This window comes from Amblyomma maculatum, chromosome 8, assembly GCF_055883805.1.
Source record: "Amblyomma maculatum isolate TAMU_Amacu chromosome 8, ASM5588380v1, whole genome shotgun sequence".
Taxonomy (NCBI): Eukaryota; Metazoa; Arthropoda; class Arachnida; order Ixodida; family Ixodidae; genus Amblyomma; species Amblyomma maculatum.
The window spans coordinates 35,691,242-35,712,763 of record NC_139351.1 but is presented as its reverse complement, the minus strand read 5'-3'; the positions used below and the strand labels follow the sequence as shown (position 1 = coordinate 35,712,763).

Here is a 21,522-nt window from a genome sequence, read left to right as displayed (position 1 = left end):
CGATGAAAAAGCCATTGCACCTCGGCAGCCCCCAATTCCCTGCGGACATAGCAGCCTGTCGCTGCACAGTGAATAGGAACTGGCATAATTGCGTATGTGTCAATGGATGGAAAAGTCCATAAAAATGCTGGTTATACTGGCTATCTCGGTCGCTGCACGTAATGTAACCGCGAATAAAAGAGGGGATGTTTGCACCGAGGAACACGAGTCACCCGCCCATAGATTTCAACCCATTTTAGTGGCAGCAGTGAACATTTGACTGTTACGCAGACTACAGATGTTCAAGCGAGGCTTCAACACCGTTTCTTGGAGCACTTTGTTTCACAGTCGATAGATTACAGTCTTTGTATCACGGCAATCACCCACTAAAAAGCGGTCGGAGAGCAGACGGTGGCAAGGATGCCGAGTTTTTGCACACCACCATGTTAGCTTGGCGAAGCTTGTCCTGGCTAGGCCTCTCGCGGGTCGGCAATGCCGGAGAATCAGCATAAAACGTTTCGTGAACTCAGCGGCGTCTTCAGAGGTAGTCTGTGCAGCATCGTCGGTAACCCAGTGCCTCGTGTCACGATAAGCACGCGCCAAATAAAAATTACAAGAGTTCAACGCTGCTGAACCAAATATCGAGCGAAAGCATTAGCTGCAGGTGACCGAGCGTTCTTCTTCTCTTTTTCTTCTTCCTCAGCCCACATTAAAGCCCCGCTTTAGCCAAGCCGCATGAACGTGCCTTCGTGGCCTACAGAGGTAACGCGAATGCCAGGGTCCTAGCAGGCTGATTCTGCTGATTCTGGCATAACCGTCCCATGTGAAACGAGAGACCCGAGTTGGCAGCTCCTGCCAGCCCACACCCTAGTGTCACGTGGGGTGTGACGTCACAACGTCACGTGTGTAAGACGTGGCACGGCCGGTCTCGAGGGAGAGCGCGCTTCTCTTCTCTTACGGCCTCTCGAATGGGGTCTATTTCCACCTCCCGCTGCGCCTCGGTGGGGTGGCCACCGCCCCACTGCTGCTCTTCTGCTACCGCCGTTCACGCACAAGGGAAACGCGCGCTCGCCCTTCGCTCCTCCTGCATCAGTTGCAACCGGCAGGTTCCGACATTTCACTCCTTATGGTTTATACAAAGACGCCGTATTCAGCGTCTGTGATTTACCGTGTATGAGGAATAGAATGTCAATAATCCGCGAACGCACGTGCGCGCCTTCTTCAGTGCGGCCGAACATGGTCGAAGAAAGCTTCGGCTACACTTACCTGAACAGTTTTTGCCTCTAAATTTCGTAGAAAAATAAATGTACAAGGCTATGCAATGTGCCTTTGAAAGCTGTAAGTAGATGTAGGACGACCTGACACGAGTGCATGGTAAACTGATGTGTGGAGATTTTGTCAACCGCTACTGTTTTCGTTCAGAGCAAAAGCAGCACCAGCAAAAATTCATGGCGTGTCTGATTCAGAGTAAGGAGCAAATATTTACGCATATAGTTAAAATTTCAGTTATCTTGTGGAGTGGGTTGTTCTAGCTTCGATCAAACCTAATAATGTCGGTTGAAAGACCGAATATGTATATGTATAGTCTTGCGACTGACGCACATGTATGACAGACGTAGTCGGTTTAATACATAGATAAAAAATAACGTTTAATCAAGGAAATGGGCATAAACAGTTATGCACAATTGAAAAGAGCGGCAAGTAAAAAAAACATTATCCTTAAAAGTACATCGTACTGCATATTCATCTATTCATCAAAATGCAACCTGCGGATAGAAAATTCACAGTCTCAAAAACTTTCCTGGACGGCTTGTGCACATAAGGAGCTGGCCTCTCGTTCCTGTCTCACTTTCTTGACTTAATTGACAAGAAGGATTTTGAGAATTTTTTTAGATATTAAGGAAGCGGACCTTATAGCATGATTGCTGTCAATTACTTCCGGGCAACTCAATGGTGAGTTCTCAAGTGCTGGTTGAATCAGGATCTTACTTCGAGAGCATTTGTGTGTAGTAGGTGCACGACACCTTTTTCAAAAAACAAAAAAAAAATCTTGTCCAATACGGCAACACACTCTGGCTTCGGATAATGCAGTCTACTAGAATATTGTCCTCGTAAAAGAGCGTACATGGGTCTTCTTTCGCTAGTTTCAAGAATAGCGCAAGCGTACGCCATACCCGAACTCACTGAATAACTTAGCAATATATCCTGCGACGTAAGTTAAACCGGAATATATGTGACACTGGGTAATGGGATATGGCAGGAGATTCCATCACTTTCTTCCGTTTCTCGGTTACTGATTGCGGCAGAGCAGAAATGATTTCTTCGGCATCGACGCAAGGCGCCTCCATTTTGCTCAAACATGAAACGTCTGTCTTGACAATGTAGTCAAGTGCCCCTGTTACGGCCGTCGCATCTAGCACGTCGTTCCCTTCCGCACATTAGCCTTACTTTCCCCAAGAGAGCCTCAATGGGGTCGAAATAGGGCTTGAAATGAGTCTTCAGTGAGAGTGTCCTTGATTAACGCTTTAGAAGTTTCTTGGATATACTCTCGATATAGCAGATATAACTGCTACCTACGATATATCTAGAGGGTGGACTTTGCAGTTTAAGCCGAAAAATACCGATAAACGTACGCCGAAATCATTTTAAAAGATTCAGTTTAAACCGAAAAGGGTCAGTATATCAAGCGTCCGAGGAGAGGCGCCTGCGTCAAGGCAGGCACTTCGAAGGACGAAGGAGAGAGAGCGTTTGCAGCGCAAGTGCTTCCAGGCAATCACGAAGACCAAAGCCCGCCAATTCCTTGTTACGTGAAACTTCTCAGACATAAGCCGAGAGAATGCATTTGTTTTTAAGTGATTTGGTTTATGTAAACATTTGATCATAATGAATAATATTTCAGTTAATCGTTTGTCCAGAGTGTGAATTTGTTTTACATACGCATTTTGTCACAACGCTACTTTTCACCAATGTAATATCATTTTCTTCCAGGAGCTTAGCTGTATATACGACCAACTGTACATTAAATAAAAGTACAAAAAACACGCAAGAAAAAGAAAAGCCGAAATGAACACTACGTCACTTGAAACTGTAAACGAATGCCTCTTATCTCATCGAAAAAGCCGCTATTTCTTCAGCAGAAAATAATCTTAACCAAAAAAAAAAAACGAAAGCTGAGTTCTCAAATAAATACCGAAAAACGTCCGCCGATTTCTCTGAAAATAAAAACTGAAAATTGCAACCCCTTGATATAACTTATTTGTTAGCCACTGCAATCGATTATTACCTGCCTCGTTTAGTGGCCTCGTTCCAGCACAAATGGTGTCATGAATATCAAATCATTGTTTGCTTTCTTAATAAGCATAATATCTTGTAAAGATTTCAATAAAGGAATGTGTACTTTCAGAATGAAAATAATAATTTTTTATAACATTGAAAACTCAAACTTACAGCGTTTACTTTGACTGTTATACTAATACTTTGTCATGCAAGCATTATGCAACTTCAATTACATATTTAAAATTATTTTCATCTTCGGGACTATTTGGATGGTTTCGCATATAGCGCTGAAAGACGGTTTTGCCGTTGCAGACGAGTTGCTGTCATATTAGGCTTCAAGAAGCTTGAATGTGACCACTGCTCATTTCATTTTTATCGCTATTATTGTGCAGGGTTGGGAAAAATTCGGATTAAAACCAACAAAAGTAGCTACCACGCCGCAGTGTATGTCATATGCTTGTCGAGTTTCCGCTGAGCGATCAATGTTTATATATATATATATAAGACTCCGTGCATGTCTGTAGTACACTGGCGACATGCCGCTGCAGCATCTACGTTCGGTGTTCTTTCATTTCGGGGCTGCACTCACCACGAAACCCGCGGGCGACAGCGCGAAACCACCCGTCGCCGGTGAAGCAGACGCGGAGCGAAGAGTGAGCAGGTCGCGCACCTTGCGGCGGCGGAAAGCGTAACTTAAGGAGAAAAGTTCCCATTGCTTCCGCGGCGATTGAGAATGCCGTATTAAAGAGCGCGCACTCTCCCTCGAGTCCGGCCGTGGACGTGGCTACCGAAGACTAGTATTGCTTTCGCAATAAAAACACAAGCCGATGCAAGAAACGAGCCAGCAGCGATGAGAGCGCTGTAACGTGCTAGCGCGGCGAAGAATAAGCTGCCGTCAGGAGGCGGGCAACGGCCAATACACCGAAGGAGGAGTTTTTCAAATCTGTTTAGGTCTGGAGTACTGACACTGACAAACTCCTGTTTGTAGAAGCAGCATAATCATGTCGAGGGTCTATTTTACTACTTAATTTTGTGAGAGTACTAGAACATGATGTCCTCAACAATATTTCTTACAAGGCGTTTCATAATTTTGCACGATACGACTGAAATTACAACCTGTAATGAATAATGAGATCCTTTGTATCAAGTTGTTCAACGACCTGCAGGGGCTTTCCTCACAAAACTGCAATGCGATATCGCAAAGCAAGAGCTCGCACCAGCGTGTGCCCACTCTCGTTGCGTTGTAACCTAGATGCACTGACGTCCAAACCAAAGCCACCTGCGCTGTAGGCACATATGGCCGACTGATATTTCCTTACTGCTGCCGTGGATATTCTACCCGCGTCGTAATTCGGGATCGGCGATTTAGAATTGCTAACAACGATTTTGGTCCGACGAAGAATCAGCTTAGTGGCTACCTCAGCTGCCTCGGTCGCGTCTCTACGTCCAAGGCTGCAGCACGAGAGCGGTCCTCCGCTCTCCCATGAATCTGCAACGGCATTTCCATTCCCACATTTAGACGCGTATGCATACAGAAAACTTCCTGCATTTCTTCAAGCTTAGCCTACAGCGCTTAGGCTCTGTTCCTAGATGTGCGCTGGTCATGAACCTGGTGCACATTTGGAAGCAGCGGTGGCACCTTCAGCTTCTCTCTGGCCGTTTTGGGAATAGCGTCCATACTCTTTGACCAGGTTCGGTGATCGTGCCAAAGCAACTTCAGGATGCTCTTCCCGTACGACGCCGCAGATATACGCTGTATTGCGATGCCAGAGCCGCTTCTACCAGCTCAACAGGTCTGTTGGATAGTGCGAGGATCAGAACGTTTAGTGCGCTTTTGGAGGAAGGCTGCTTTGCTCCACATTCAAATACTGATGTCCAGCTTCTCTTTCGCTGCCTTGTGAAGCTTTAGGCACGTTGGGACGGGTGCGAATTTGCTAAACACGAAAGATTGCACCTTCCAACAAATTTTGGCCACTGTTTCGCCAGTGCGCGTGTTCAATGTTATGCTGAAAAGTCCGCACGTTTGACTCATCCTAGTTTCGAGTCGAAGAAGAAACAAATCACGCGTGGCCATAACATGTATTCTAGAATTGTTTACTTACGTTGTTCTTCCATGTCGCTTCATTACTGAAACAATGCAACAAATTTCCCCATTTTGATACGTCTCTACTTATGTAAAAAAGGGAATAATTTATAACTTTTACTTTAACCTTCAGTCACCCGAAAGACTGTCATCTCGTACTAACCACCCCTTTGCAGTTATGCCTTATGTGCTTAGTGTTAACGTGTATAAGGTATCGTTTCTGCTTTAATCAATTTTAGAATGGAATAACCTTGCCCAACGTGTATCTCATAGAACTTGTTCCGTAGAAACCTTCCAAAAGGTATTGTAACTGTGTTACACTGATGAATATACCCATCCCACCCTGTTAGTCCGAAGGGGCTAACAGTACTTGGGAATAAAATAAAATAACACTTAAGCAGAAATAATCATTTAGGCTTGCCCAGGGTGTTGCACTGGTAGATAAAAGTTGCTTCAGCCTCTTGAAAGAAGTAAACATTAAAACAATTTGTTCCAAACTATGCAAAGTATGCCTTTTCTACATATTCAGACATCTGCATGGAAAAAAGGCCCTTCATATAAAAACACTTCAGATGGCTCATTTAACCCATCAAATGTCCAGCTTTTAAGCAAGTATATCCTATGCGAGGAAATTTGTTTGAAGGACAATATATATTTTGCGTTCCATAACAAGCCACACTGGCAGGCAGTCCAGATCTGTGACTTCACTGCATAAAACGTGTGTGTCATTGCATAATATTAGGCCTCGCATATGAAGACATGCTTCGAACCAGTTGCTTTGTTGCTTCACCTAATGTAAATATATCTTAAGGTTCACATCTTCAGTTCAGCACATCTCACTTTGAATGCTAGGAGCACTCGGTCAAATTAGCATAGCATCAGTGTGGGCATTTTTAATAACATAAAATGGCCGAGTTTTCATAATTGCATCTTTGCAAAAGGTCCATAGATGAACTGTCACATTTCTATGGCTGTGATTACCACAGCGAATTTCTAGGGCAGTTCTCTTTACTTCTATCATGTAATATGGCAGCCAGATTAAATCAATTATTTTAGGGCTGCTGGACTACTACCCGCATTCTCGCAAAAACACGATGTCTGAAGCAGATTTGACCTTTGAACTTTCCGAGGAACAGAAACGAGTGTGAAAAATACTGCCCATTTTCTTTCCTGTAGCCAATTATAGAACCCCAGTGAACTTTCATGCTTTCAACGGAACGTTGGTTGTGTTCGACAATGGGGCGCGCGATGTACCGTGTGCTGCAGCTACACTCAGGCTTTCGCATTTCTCCACTGTAGATACAGCAGTGCTTTCAGAATGCTTAGTGCTGCGGCACACATGAAATGTGTAGTCTGGAAACTTGGCCGCCTGATTGCGCCGCAAAAATAACGTTTAAAAATTGAGACACAGCAAACACAAACCTATCAAAACGCCCAGCTGCTGCACGATATTCCGTGATAAACTGCAGTATTTTTGTGCTGTTTCTGGATGAGCCATATATACTCTTACGTGATTTACGCCCGTAACATATCATCTGCGAGCTTTATCTTTGTAATAATACATTCTAGGGGACTAGTTGGTGCATGTTTTAGATAACAAATTCACAGCAGAAACCTCGCAAAAAATTATCGTCTTGGTTCTGCGACATCTTTGAGCATCGCGTTTTTGAAAGCTTATTCTTGTTGGCGACGCGCGTGTTTCTGTCTCCTTTTCCTTTTTCAATGTCTATTTTTTCCTCTGTCCGCACGAGGCAGTGGAGGTGGCTCAGCTACAGAGCCGGTAGCAGGCCCGTGCATTTTCTTTTCCTTCTTACTACAGTCGAAACAACAATATTCTTGTTGCCACAATTTACAGCGTGGGAGCGTTTGAAGTCCCGAAGGAATATTTTTCTGCTAATAACTATATTTCTCAGCTCAAAGTCCTCAGGTTCAGTCTGTTCTTTCATACTTTATTTTGAAGAAACCCCATCTTAAGAATACCATTTAATGTGACGGGAATTTCTGGCTGCTGGGGGGCGTAGAAAGAGTCTGTCATTAGGGCATCTCTGCGCAAACTAATGCTCAAGAAAAAGTGTCACGTCACCGTCAGGAATAGAAATACCATCTGAGCAAGGAACACAATGCTATCGCCGGTGTCGATCACTCGTGTAAACTTGCAACACACGCTGCGCTGTGGATATCGCCGCCTTCTTCAAGTTCCGACCGCAACACACTGGCGCAGTGCAGTTTTCATGAAGTTCCATCAGCGCCGATCCTTCGTTTTACCTGGGTAAATACGTCTTGCTCATATCTCACCTGGCCGATTTCAGCCAACATTCGCTACCGTATTGTCGGGCGAATCCAACAGGTGGCGTCAGAGAACTCGTAATGCTCTCGCATTACTGCCGTTAAACGGAATTAGATGCACTACTGGATATTTTTACATCTCTTGGAAGAAGGCAGCAGAGCAGATAACAACACAAAGAATAAGAAGAACACACAAACACAAAGACAACGCTTGTGTTTGTGTGTTCTTCTTATGCTTTGTGTTGTTATCTGCTCTGCTGCCTTCTTCCAAGAGATGTATGACCAACTAGCTCGACGTTCGACTCTATCATTGGATATTTTTACTTCTAGCAGATCTTGTGTTTTCCTAATCTATAGAGTATATTGCTTTCTGAAATGTGAACAAGAAAGGCATAAAAAATGCCATAAATTAGCGCAAAGGTAGTCTTCTCGGCGGCTTCTTTTATCTGTCTACTCATGACTCGGAAAAGCAGGTTTCCAGAATTAATAGGCGAACCGTAAGATTAGGCACAGACACTCACGCTTTCATATACGACTCGTGCGTTGAGGGTCGTTAGACCTATCACAGAACTGAATATCAAGAAGTAGTCAGTTTATAAAAAGGGGTGGAAAATTTTTTTTAAAAACGGTCAGAGAAAGAACGCTAGCAGACGACGCACCAGGAAGAGGAGGACACACACATATGCGCTCACATACACATATGTGTGTGTCCTCCTCTTCCTGGTCCGCCGTCTGCTAGCGTTCTTTCCCTGACAATGATTAACCAACTCGTCCAGCAACATACCCTGTTTAAAAACGGCTCCCTTAAACAAGAATAAACTATTTTGCACTTATACTAGAGCAACCCATAAAGGTGCAACTGTTTCAGCTGAAGTATTATCGTGGTTATGCATACGATTTTCTAATCCGTAGCATTTTTGTGCATTTTCTGAGAATCAAGAAATGACAATTTTACTTATTTACTTATTTATTCATTTATTTTTTTTTTCAATCACATGAAAGATATATCGAAAATGATATATTGCAAAATACTATTTTTCCTCCATCTTGCTTCCCTCTTGATTCAAATATTTTTCTCTTACAACCAAATTTTGCTTCTTCGTGGAAACTTTGAAATGTGCGGATGTCTGTAACAAAATTTCTGGAGAAAAATACTTCAATGAAAAGCCTTGCCCACAATCGCCGATACGGTCAAATGCTTCAGGATTCGCGCTGGTCGCTTTTTGGGCTGGGACGCTTAGCATGTAATACCCCAATTAAAACCTAATTAACGATATTAAATGTTTTCATGTAGGAGCCGAAGGACGATATTAGACTTTCCACTCAAACCACATTAATATTTGTAGTGAGAGGGGATTAGGGTACGAAACAAAAAGTTTAGTTGAGAACCTAGAACGATAAACCTGAATGTTAAGTGTAAAATCCGCATACATATTGTAAATTTCGGCCGTCTCGAAATGGGAGATTAAAGGAGGCAGGGAAGCGTTAAACAAGGCAGCATTTGTTTTTTCGAGAGGGCTGCAGGCGTTTCAAAAAAAAAAAAAAAAGGATTTGGAAGGAATTACGGCTTGTATGAATGGGTATTAAAGCAAAATATTTAAACATGCGGTATTCTGCTATAAAATGCGCCCAGAAATAATGCCAAAAATCTGAGTGCTTCAACAATGAATGGTATGATAATAGCAAACAAAGGATGATATGCTTTAGGCCTCGCACAGTGCTACGCATTGCAATTCTAAAACACACAGTGCGACAGTGCAGTCTGATACGCTGCAGTGATACAACTCGAACCATAACAAAATCATCTATGATAAGGTAGCTTATGTACCAATATGCAGCCCTATACATGAAAAGATATTATGAATGAGTACCCAGGCTGCACGATCAGCTTCTCAGCCATGTGGTAGCAGATTCATACCACTTCTGATGCTCTAAATCTGTACAATGTAAAGATGAGCACCTGTCCTCACTTAACTAGTTGTGATAAGGTAGGAATCCCTATTGGTTTATAATACAAGTGAGAACTAAACACGCTGCCTGGTTATTTTTTGCAAAGACGGTACATGCGTGGAAGTGAAAGCAGAAATGAGCCAGAAATTTACCAAGGCAGGCAAATAACGGTAGATAATCTAGGATGGAAAACCCAAGCCAAAGAAATGGCGGAGCAAAACTTATGAGTAGGTTCTATGCCGTCTTCAGAATTATTTAAAGGATTGCTCTCATGATCGCTCATGACCCGACAATGCGAAGCCCTTTTTCTCTTTCGCCCATTTGCTGCGTTGTGGCATTGTCAACCTCGCTGTATGGCGCACCCCGTCGGCCTAACGGGAGATTAACAGTGTTTATTTTTTATTTTGATTTTGTCAAGCGCAGATTTCTGAATGCTTTCATTGGCCGCCTTACCTTATATTCTACGACAGATTGCTTTAATTTTTGTTGATTTTTTTTTATTTCTTTGTTCTTGTCGTTGTTGTCCTTTTCCTCAGCTTCCTCCGGCGTCCTTGCACTAGAAAAGGAGACTTGCAGACACGTTCTAGGGCTGCCGCCATGGCGTACTCAGTAAAAAAAAAAAAAAAATGAAAAACTCAACCTGCCATGTTCGGTATTGCGCTCGGATGTGGTAGGAATGAATGGTGGCTCGAATCGCGGTCTTTATTTCGTAACTTTCAGTTGCGAGAGCATTTCTTTTTCAGACACTCGCTACTTCCACCACCGACGAGTCAAGAAAGGCTTTCGCGTTATAAAAAACATCGAAATGCTGGGCACTGCGAATAACCGACTAAGGATAGATACTTCGCTCCCAAAACGTTCGTGTCAATAAGAAATTTCCTAATGCCGCAGGACGACGACCAGTATTTAATTTTCTCAGAACAAATTGAAAGCTTGGGTGCCAGCGGACGTATGCTGTGCAGTATTTTTTTTTTTTAGATTTGGTGTACCATAGCCGATTACTTTCCTCGGCTACTTTCACTAATATGGACAAGATAGTCAAAGTAACCGAGGAGTTCTATACAGATCTCTACAGTAGCCAAAGTAGTCAGGACCGTAATGAGATTGGCGGTAGGGAAAAACAGTCAGACGTTCCACCAGTGACGAAAGACGAGGTCAAGAAAGCATTAGAAACTATGAAAAGGGGGAAATCAGCTGGAGAGGATCAGATAACTACCGATTTGCTAAAGGACGGGGAGGATATCGTGCTAGAGAAACTGGCTACCCTGTATACGCAGTGCCTGATGTCATCGACGGTACCGGAACCATGGAAGAATGCAAACATTATCCTCATTCACAAGAAAGGGGACTCTAAGGACCTTAAAAATTACAGACCAATCAGCTTACTGTCTGTTACGTATAAGGTATTTACTAAGGTAATCGCTAATAGAATCAGGACAACCTTAGACTGCAATCAATCAAAGGATCAAGCAGGGTTTCGGAAACGGTACTCTACTATCGATCATATCCATACCATCAATCAGGTGATAGAAAAATGCTCGGAATATAACCAGACCTTATACATAGCATTCATTGATTACGAAAAAGCATTTGACTCAGTTGAAACCTCGGCGGTGTTGCAGGCATTGCGAAATCAGGGGGTAGACGAGCCGTACGTGAAAGTGCTGGAAGATATATATAGTGGCTGCACAGCAACCATAGTTCTGCATAAAGAAAGTAACAAAATTCCCATAAAGAAAGGTGTTAGGCAAGGAGACACAATCTCCCCAGTACTATTCACAGCTTGTTTAGAGGAAGTATTCAGGGACTTGGAATGGGAGCAGTTAGGGATAAGGGTAGATGGAGAATACCTCAGTAATCTGCGATTTGCTGATGACATTGCCTTGCTAAGCAACTCGGGGGATGAACTGCAAATACTGATTGATGACCTAGACAGAAAAAGTAGACAGGTAGGCTTGAAAATCAATATGCAGAAGACTAAGGTAATGTTCAGCCTCGGGAAGGAACAGCAGTTTACATTAGGTAGCGAAATACTGGAAGTAGTAGGCGAATATGTCTACTTAGGACAGGTAGTAACCGCAGATCCGGACCATGAAAAGGAAATAACAAGAAGAATAAGATTGGGATGGTGCGCATTTGGCAAGCACTCGCAGATTATGACTAGCAGCTTACCGGTATCGCTCAAGAGGAAAGTATACAACAGTTGCATCTTGCCTGTACTCACCTATGGGGCTGAAACGTGGAGGCTAACCAAGAGAATTCTACTTAAGTTGAGGACAACCCAGAGGGCTATGGAACGAAAAATGGTAGGGGTAACATTAAGAGATAGAAAGCGTGCAGAGTGGGTCAGAGAAATAACTCAAGTTACCGACATTCTAGTGGAAATTAAGAAGAAGAAATGGACATGGGCAGGACATGTAGTGCGAAGAGAGGATAACCGATGGTCGCTGAGGGTAACAAACTGGATTCCAAGGGAAGGAAAGCGTAGCAGGGGGCGGCAGAAAGTTAGGTGGGCGGATGAGATTAAGAAGTTTGCAGGGGTCAAGTGGATGCAGCTAGCACATAACCGGGCTAAGTGGAGGAATATGGGAGAGGCCTTCGCCCTGCAGTGGGTATAATCAGGCTGGTGATGATGATGATGATGATGATGAGCCGATTACATGAAATAAATTTTTGGCAATGACTTCGTACTTGCAGTGTAGTTTGTGGGGTTTAACGTCCCAAAGCAACTCTGGCTATGAGACGCCGTAGTGGAGGACTCCGGAAATTTAGACCACCTGGAGTCCTTCAACATGGACTGACATCGCACAGCACGCGGGCGCCTTGCTTTTCCGCCGAGTCCTGTGTCCAAGAATGCGGGATTCGATCCCGCATTCTTGGACACAGTAGTCGAGCGCCGTAACCACTGCATCACTCCGGCGGGACTTCCTTGCAGTGTTTGAAAAAGCACGCTCGCTAAAGCTTTCCTTGCACATGATTCAAAAACAACTTTTGTTTTTTGAACGGTGATGCACTTAGTTGCGGTGTTTTTAATCTTCAAATGGACCAGCGCCAAAACTACGGATGATCGCGGATCGGCAGAAGCCATGACTAGCTCAGGAGCATATTTGGACGTTAATTAATGCGCAGCCAGACCTGGACTACGTGATTCTTTTGCCTCGTGTTTGCCCTTAGAAGAGGTCTGCAGGCTCCATGTAATGCCGTTATTAGGCCTGGATTGCTTCTACTTGGATCACCCCCACGACATGATGGACTGTAAGAGGCAAGGAAAGAAATGTAGCACGGATTTATACATCTATGACAGAGATATGAGGCAGCCTTCATATGCGATTATTTTCGAAATAATAGGCGAAAACTGAAATGCAATCATATAGATGTCCTAAGCAAAGATGTCGTTGTCTCTCGGCTGACGATTGTGTATAGCCTGCGGCCGTTAGCATATTCGCCACGGGGCAAACTTCTGCGCCTTTACGAAGTCAATTCGACGGCCCATTTCGGCGAGCACTTCATTGCTGATACGTCTCAACTATACCTCTAAAAACCTTGCAGGGGCTGGGGAATGGTGATTGTGCGACAGCAGTGGAGACGCTAAGCACTTAAACTGTGACATCTTGGACCGACAAAATCGGTAAAAGAAATGTGCGCTACTTGAAAAAATAAATATAATTACACCGGCAACGGTGCAGTTTGTGCTAGGTGACATTCGGCAAGGAGCTGTGCGTACTAGTAACCAAATAGATCAGACAGAGTTTGACTTCGTAGTCCGTTTCATTGGATCATTTTGCCATGGGTAAAGGTATAGTATATAGATAGGCGCTATCGCTGAGAACTACGCTTCAAATACTTACATCACCTATCCAATGAGCTTTAGGTGATCATCATAAGAGGATCTTTTCGGTTTCACCGATTCAGGAGTGGGTTCCTTTCTTGAATTCTTTGCGTGCATGGCGGCATTGCACAAGCCCCGGAGCCAGCAGAATAATTTTCTCTATGTGCTCTTTACGTGCCCTGCACGTGAGCAGAACATTACAAAATCGACTCATTTTGAAAACTACCGCTTTTCTTCTCGAAAATTAACACATATTTTCCAATTAGGCTGTAAAATTAGGTTTAAGTGCTTTCTATGCATGTGAAAGATTTGTAAGCCACGTATTTATTTATACAATAACGTTGGGAAATAATAATGCGAGCTGAGATCAAAAAAGAGAACTTTTTTCCCGCATTCGCAGGCTTGATTCGGATGTCCTTGATGCCTACGGCAATGTAACCCTCAAGAATCCTGCCATTGAGATGTACCCAAACGATTCACTGAAGCGTATCTGGCAAAACAAGTCCAAGATGGCCGCTTGGGGCGTGAGCCAGTGCAACACGTCCGGAAAGCGCGAAGACTACGTGCGTGAGCTGCAGAAGTACACACTCGTCGACGTGTACGGCCGGTGCGGTGACAAGGTGTGCCCTCGGAGTGACGAATGCTATCGTATGTTCGCCGCGAACTACTATTTCTACTTGTCCTTCGAGAACTGCATCTGCAAGGACTACGTCACAGAAAAGCTCTTCAGAGTTCTAGAGTTCGACATTGTCCCCATTGTGCTCGGTGGGGCCAATTACAGCAGCATTGCGCCGCCGGGTTCCTTCATTGACGCCCGGAGCTTCGAGTCTCCGAAGAAACTGGCGCAGTACCTTGAGAAGGTGGCCAAGAACTTCACACTCTACAGAAAATATTTCGAATGGAAAGGCAAGTATCACACAACATATTGGCATTATTACAGCTACTGTGAACTCTGTCGGAAGCTGCATAGTGAATCGTTCAAGGAAAAATCGGTGGTTCCAGACCTACTTCACTGGTGGAACACTTCGTCCCGTTGCTTGGCCTATAACCGAAACACTAATATCTTCTACGAGTGACCACTGATAAATTCATTTGTGTATTGGCGTCGGAGGTGCACTCGCGTTAATGTTTACAAGCTGTGCAGACAATGACAGACTATTCATTTTAGAACGGTGGTAAATGGACAGATCTTCATCGCAGGAAGGGCAGCTGCCTCAGAGGTGCAAGGTTCTGTGTTAAACGCATTACTGCAAGCCATAACAGGCCTTCTCCTACGTTGTTTTTTTAAAGGTTCTACAGGAAATAAACAGTTTGCTCCTGTTTCAGCCCGACCAAATTAACCATTACTTGTCGACGCTGGAGTGTCCATGTATAGGTGCATTTCTAAAAGACTTCTAATAGTCAAATTGGCTTCTAAGCTGCACATTGATACCTTAACAGCATCTTTCCAAGCGCAATGTAAGGATAAAGGTTCTTGTTACCAGATGTAGTGCATAGGGTAAGCTATACACACTAAACACGAATCAACACAAACTGGAGTAAATGGCTTGTCATCTAGCGTCTTAAATGGGGTTCGCTTTAAGATGCAAGATCTTGGGTACTATTTCATCCCAAGAAAAGCGGATTAGTTACGGCTGGCCGTGAGAGCTGATATGCGGGAAGTTTTAGCCCCAAATTATACGGAGCATTTACGGTCGGGAAAAAGAGTAGATGCTCACTGCAAAAATACGTTCAGTTGCGGTTAATATGAGGTATTTTACCGCGGCCTTTACGAGACCTATTATGCTCGACTCAATTTCTCAATTCCGGAGCGCATACCACCGCCAAGTGTCGCAGTTTGTTTCTGACGAGTACGGTGATACAGTGTGAATGGTAGCGGCCTAATGTTTGTGCACGCCTCCACAAACTCGCCTTAACGACGTCCTAAAAGAAATAAAGTCAGTGTTCCAATACGGTTTGCTTTTGGCGTTCTCGCCCTGTTCGTAAAATATACGCGGAGCTGTGCTAACTGGTGGAACTTTGAAAGCGCTCAAGAACCTAGATGGTGGGATATATCAACTTGGAATATTCTGCCTACTTTAAGAAGTAGTGTTGTCAGAACAGGGCGAACACGTCAAAAATCAGTTTGAATCGCTGCCTTTATGTACTTCTCGGTGGCGGCTTCGGTCATCATGGTGTAATGTATGCAGACGACTTCATAACAATCGCTGTTCCTTCCCTTGCACTGTTCCTTCACCACACAAACGACGTCACAGCGACTTAAAGCGTATCGCCGCATCATCCAGCGCAAACAAGAAAAGACCCATGGCGGCAGTGCAATTGTTGTAATAACGAAACTCAATCAAAATTAATAGCAATGGCAATGGCTGCCGCCAAAACCTCCCAAATCAGTTTTTGACTGTGGTCTACTGTGTGTGCTGCAGGACGGTAAACAATACACAAACCATACCAGGAACAGAGGAAGTAACATTAAAAACTGTGCAGAAAGCACTGTAATTTTATTATGGTTTCAAAAAAAATGTTGTATAGCAAAATTACCACTCATACTGATTACAAGCGCTTACTGAGCGCAAAGTCTCTGGACAAATAAACGAACATCTGCCACCCATTCTAAGAGGTAGCATGCATAGCAGAGAATAAAATAGGGACAATACAGAAACTGAATAAAAAGAAGACCGAAGTCGCTCGCAAACATGAAAAGCAGCGGCAAAAAATTAAAGAGCTTTAGCTCTTACTCATCACATTTTTCGTTTTCTTGGGATCCGCTACTACTTTCCGTCGGCATGAAATTTTTAGTCCGAGGATTTAAAAACTGCGCCCCCATAGTAAATCTATAAAGCAACCCGTTTGGTGATTGTTTGGTGATGTCACTATAAATTCAGGTTATCGGACAATAATGGTAAATATTTGATTGCTCATATTTAATCTGAAATGGCGGCCGACTTAGGCCACCACGTGATTATGACATATTCCAAGATTGTGGCCAAATTAGCGTGAGAATGATGAAGTCATAATGAAACCCTACTGAAAACCGTAGTAAAATTCATACTGAATATCGTATACAGGTTTACTGTACAGTATCTGGGATGCCGCATTTTAGGTAGTACAGTAAATTCCTGTACTGGAACGGGAAAGCCCCGTATGAAACTGTGAGGAGCTCTAATTCTCGAAATTCCTGTTTGGTCGGTGACCCTCATTACCGGAAAAAAATCGGCAGTGGCTTAGCTCTGACATGCCAGGATATACCTAGCGTGAGCTTGGTTTATCGTGGCTTGTCCAGGCTCTTCCTTGGTTTATCTTAAAGGAGTATAGACACGTACATTTTCTGTTCCGGTATTTTTGCTTTAATCGATCCACAGTGATTCAAAACAGAGGGACTGCGACCCAAAAAGCCCCAGCACAAACCAATGAATTTGTTATCAGTGCATTTATCAGGGCCAGTTTCGGTTTCGATCTCTCCAGACACGAGCGCGCGATGACGTCAAAGATACGAGAACGCCACACGAGCGCCCCCTACTGGCAAGGTTGGTGATCACGTAAACACAAAATCTGATGACGCATTCGGGTCGCGTTTTTCGTCTGCTTACTGTCGCACGTGCACGAAAATGTCGTCGAGCAGCGCTTCAGCGTAGCATAATTAGTACTGCGACGTTGCTTCGCCCAATAGCGTGGATGTTGCTAACATTGCCGGGCACTTTAATCCTGACGCGCTCGCATGCGACTCAAGAGACGAAGCTGGAATCAGCAGCAGCCACGAAAGCTTGGTGGGTTGACTCGCAGGAAATGTCAACTGGTAGGAATGTTGAACAAAGGAACCGTAAAGATGCTGCTTTATCAGTCCGGTTGACCAACTCTGTGAGCCAAGCTGTTCTAAAAAAATGTTTTAGTAATGACGCGATCAGCCACCGTAACCCGTAAGCTCTCCCGATGGCTCCCGTGCTCACGCCTGTTCACGCGCTGATTGGTCCCGACGCGGCAGACATGCGTGCCTCCGTCCAAGCATGTGGCGCCATCTGGCGCAGTCAAGGCAATCTGGATGCGTAAAGCCGTGGCCGCCGCGATCGGCTCCCAAGTCATAGCTGCCTCAAACCGCTATCGGTACTCTAGCTATCGCTAATCGCTGTTCATTCGCTTACATAACTATTTGTACAAAGGACTATCAGTCACGATTAAAGCGAGCAGAAGCGGAGTTCTTTCTCAGGGCACGGCCGGAAGTGGCGGCGGCGCTGTTCGAGTCCGGCCATGTGTCGTCACTGCTCTTTGCTTTGCTTACTCCACGTCAGAGTTGTTTGATGACGTCATGTTGTTTACCTATGTACACGTTTTCGTCACAGAGATGTCGATGCCAATGGGTTTTGAAAAACGGAGTACTTGCCTGGCTTGTTTTTAAAATCAAATTAAAATATCTTCGCGGAAACGTGCAAGGTTGGGATTGCTTGGGGAGCATCTCTGTATAACCAGGAAAGCAATCGTATTCCTTCCGACGCTTCAAAAAATCGTGTCTATACTCCTTTAATTTATCTCGGCGTTTTATTGTTTACCTTGGCTTGTCAAGGCTTATCACTCATTACCCCCTCGGCTTCCCAAGAAAGATTCTGTCTCTCCGCATTTACGCGAACGACGCAATCTCCTAGCGCATGCGCAGTAGCGCGCCAGTTGTGCGACAAATGCTGGTGCGCAAGTGCCGGTTGTTGTTATTGCGACTGAATAAAGATGTAAAAGAAAATGCACAGGCCTGCTACTGGCTCTGTCGCTGAGCCACCTCCGCTGCCTCGTGCGGACAGAAGAGAAAATAGAGAATAAAAAGAAAAGGGAGAGAAAGACGCTCGTCGGCAACAGCCATCGTCCGCCACCGATATGTTGGCGGGTGTAGTGACGGCCTAGGAAGGATAAAACTATGGTGGCAGGCTAGCCCCCCTCCACCCCCCCCCCCCCCTACAAGCGGCAGTAATCTACCAGTCCCAGCCCCGTAGGGCCAGGAGTAGCCACTCCCAAGCGCCGACCAGCGAACACCAGTTGTTTACGTACGCCTGTCTACAAACTATATGAGCTAGGAACGCCGAACTACTCTGTCGTGGGCACGGCTGTTTTCCGTTTGTCTCTCTCTCTCCCTCGACACACCCCTGTAGCACGCTTAAGCTGTCTTTAAAGGCCCACTGTCTAGGGAAGGACTTTTTAAGCAAAGGAGCTCAGTGTATCGATCAGGTACCGGAGATAGTCTGCAAAATGCTACAGTGACACGCGCGCCGCAAAGCAACGAAAATACAAATCAATGTTCTCTCATGCTCTCATTCGGGAAGCCAGCTTCCCCGTTTCCTGCGCTGGCCCTGAGAACGACGTCCACTGGTCCGTCTCGCTGACTGAGGGGAGAAGCATGGGTGTCTACCGCTCGCTGCGTGCTTTTCCCTTGCCACGGCCAGTCTGAATCCAGCGGCGCGCGCTTTCTCCCCTTTTTTTCGCGCACGTGGAGTGCCACGCCCCACCTCCCGCCAAACGCGGAGGAGGAAGGGCAATTTGTCTTGCGGAGGCTAGACGACCTCGGGCAGGAGAGTGAAACACCTTTGCGAGGGAACGGAAGGAGAGAAGCATGACAGAATCGGGTGATTGCGGCGGCTGTAACTGTGTTATTAGTTACTCTTTTCAAAAACATTTTGCGGCCTTGCGTTCTAGGGGCGAAGTCTCACAGTCACCGGGGAAGAAAATATTTTCGACCGGAGGGTGGACAGTGGGCCTTTAAGAGTGGAACGCGAGCGCATGCATGCAGACTAATATGTTCATAAATCCGGTCTCAAACGAGCAACCTCCCTACTCCCTCCCTATTATCTCACTATCAATCAATCCCACCAACCTGCCCCCTCTGTCAAGCCCCTAAAGCGAAACTGATCCATATCCTACTAACCTACTCGGCGTCTCCTCCCCCCGGCGGATCAGTGTCATTCCGGACTTGAGAAGACTGGGAGACCAAACTACTCTCCAAGGACCCGGCGAAGCCAAAGATCGCAGTTCGCCGGGCTGCCCACGTCATGGACAGATTGAACATGAACGTACGTTCGAGTGCGGTGGGGTCGTGCGTAGACCCAGGGGGCCAGAGGGCCCCGAATACTCTTGCGTCAATACATGTTTAGTCCTCCTCCTCCTGCATGCAGCAGCTTCTTTATTCTTCAATTTTGGGTCTGGGAGGTGGGGGGGGGGGGGGGGCACCAGCCTACGTGCCAATCGATAGTGGTTGATTATTTCCCCATAATTTCGCAACCGCTCATCGTTACCAAAGTCGTCGGGGGGTGCCATGTCTGCTCAGACGTAGAGTGCTCGAGCTAGCTCATGGGCCGCTTTGTTTCCAGGGACGGCAGTGTGCGCCGGTGTCCAGACTACCTGAATTTTCCTGTTCAGTGGTTGTTGGCTAAGGATCTTTGCCGCCTCCGGTGAGATCCTGCCTTTTCCAAAATTTTGAATGGCAGTCTTGCTGTCGTTTGTGATGAATTTTGCTTTTGTTCCTGCGCAAGCTAAAGCGATCTCCACTTCCTGCGCAGCCTTTATATTGCCTCCCTGGCTAGCCGCAGCGTAAACTGACACCCCTCAGCTGTTTACGACCGAAGCCACCGCAGCCCCTATTTGGCCTCCGGCCGCATCAACGTAGGCTACCTCACTGTCATCCATGTTTCCGAACCTTAGCTATAAGGCCTCAGCTCGCTTCTCCCTTCGTTCTTTATTAAATTCCGGATGAAAGTGTACTTGATTAGCAGAATTAGCTCTGCGACGCCATACTTGGATATCAAAGTGGCGGAGAGAAGCAGGATAGACGCCCTCATACGCAAATGCATAGAGTGAGCACTCTAGGGCTACTTATGTGTACCTCAACGGAGCGACTGCTCGCTTTGGGAGTACATAATACGTGGAGGGAGTTAGCAGAGGCGGTTAAAGTACCTCAGATAGAGAGACTTAGCGCGACGAATACTGGCGCCCCGCCGGCAATAACGAAACAAAAAGCCGGGCCGGCGCTGTGGTTAAGGTGCTCAACTACTGTTCCCAAGGACGCGGGATCGAATCCCGGTTTCGGCAGCCACTTCTGGATGGAAGCGAAAAGCAAGGCGCCCGTGTGCTGTGCGATGTCAATGCATGTTAAAGAACCCCAGGTGGTCGAAATTTCCGGAGTCCTCCACTACGGTGTCTCTCATAGCCTGAGTCGCCTTGGGCGTTAAATCCCACAAACTGAACGGATGCTGGAAGGGCAATTATTGCGATAGTAGGAATAAACCCGGAGCAAAGATTGAGAAAGAAACTAGACCTACAGAGGGAGATTAGGAACGCCTTGGTAGTCCCCACACTCCCTAAAAATATAGCTAGGAACGCCGAACTCTGTCTCATGGGCACTGTTGTGCTCTCTTTCTATCTCTCGCTTGACACACCCCGGAAGAAGCAGCACCCTCTTCTTCAAGGTGGTGTTCAGGGTAGGTGGTGATGGGTGGCTGTTCCTGGCCCTACGGGGCTGGGAAGGTAGATCACCGCCGCTTGCGGTGGGTGCTAGACTGTTGTTGTGGCTGTAGGAAGAGAGAAAAGAAAATGCACGGGCCTGCTACTGGCTCTGTAGCTGAGTCACCTCCGCTGCCTCGTGCGGACAGAAAATAGACAAGAAAGAAAGAAGAATAGTGAGAGAAAGACGCGCGACGGAACAACAGCCGTCGCTCGGTTCGGGTACAGCGGTTCGGGTGCAATGACGGCCTACAACAGATAAAAATTCAGTGGAGCCCCCGCCGCAAGCAGCGGTGACCTACCTGTCCCAGTCCTATCAGGGCTAGGATCAGCCACCGGTGCTAGCCTGCCATCAAATTTTTATCTATTGTAGGCCGTCATGGCACCCGCCCACGCTTAGTTGGCGGACGACGGCTGTTGCGGCTAAAGCCCGGACTTTAGTTGCGGCGAGCATTTTTCTCTCCCTCTTCTTTTTATTTCTTCTCTACTTTCTTTCTTCTGTTCATTCCCACCTTCCTCCGTTCCCTTACGGCGCGGTTGCGGTGTCTACAGAAAACAAGTGAGACAGTTACCGCGCCTTTCCCTTCCTATAAATAAATCAGTTTTTTTAAATCAGTTCTTTCTTCTGTCCGCACGAGGCAGCGGAGGT

The 21,522-nt window shown here is 45.7% G+C and overlaps 1 protein-coding gene across 1 annotated transcript in view; it reads left to right on the top strand.

Moving 5' to 3' along the window:
* LOC146180974 (alpha-(1,3)-fucosyltransferase C-like) overlaps nucleotides 1-14,582 on the top strand; it is a 30,437-nt gene extending 15,855 nt beyond the window's left edge. Inside the window, exon 2 of the mRNA XM_084575677.1 lies at nucleotides 13,804-14,582. Within this exon, the coding sequence (XP_084431803.1) occupies nucleotides 13,804-14,479 (676 nt within the window). The 3' untranslated portion in view covers nucleotides 14,480-14,582. The remainder of the gene's footprint in view (nucleotides 1-13,803) is intronic.
* The last annotated feature ends 6,940 nt before the right edge of the window (nucleotides 14,583-21,522 follow it).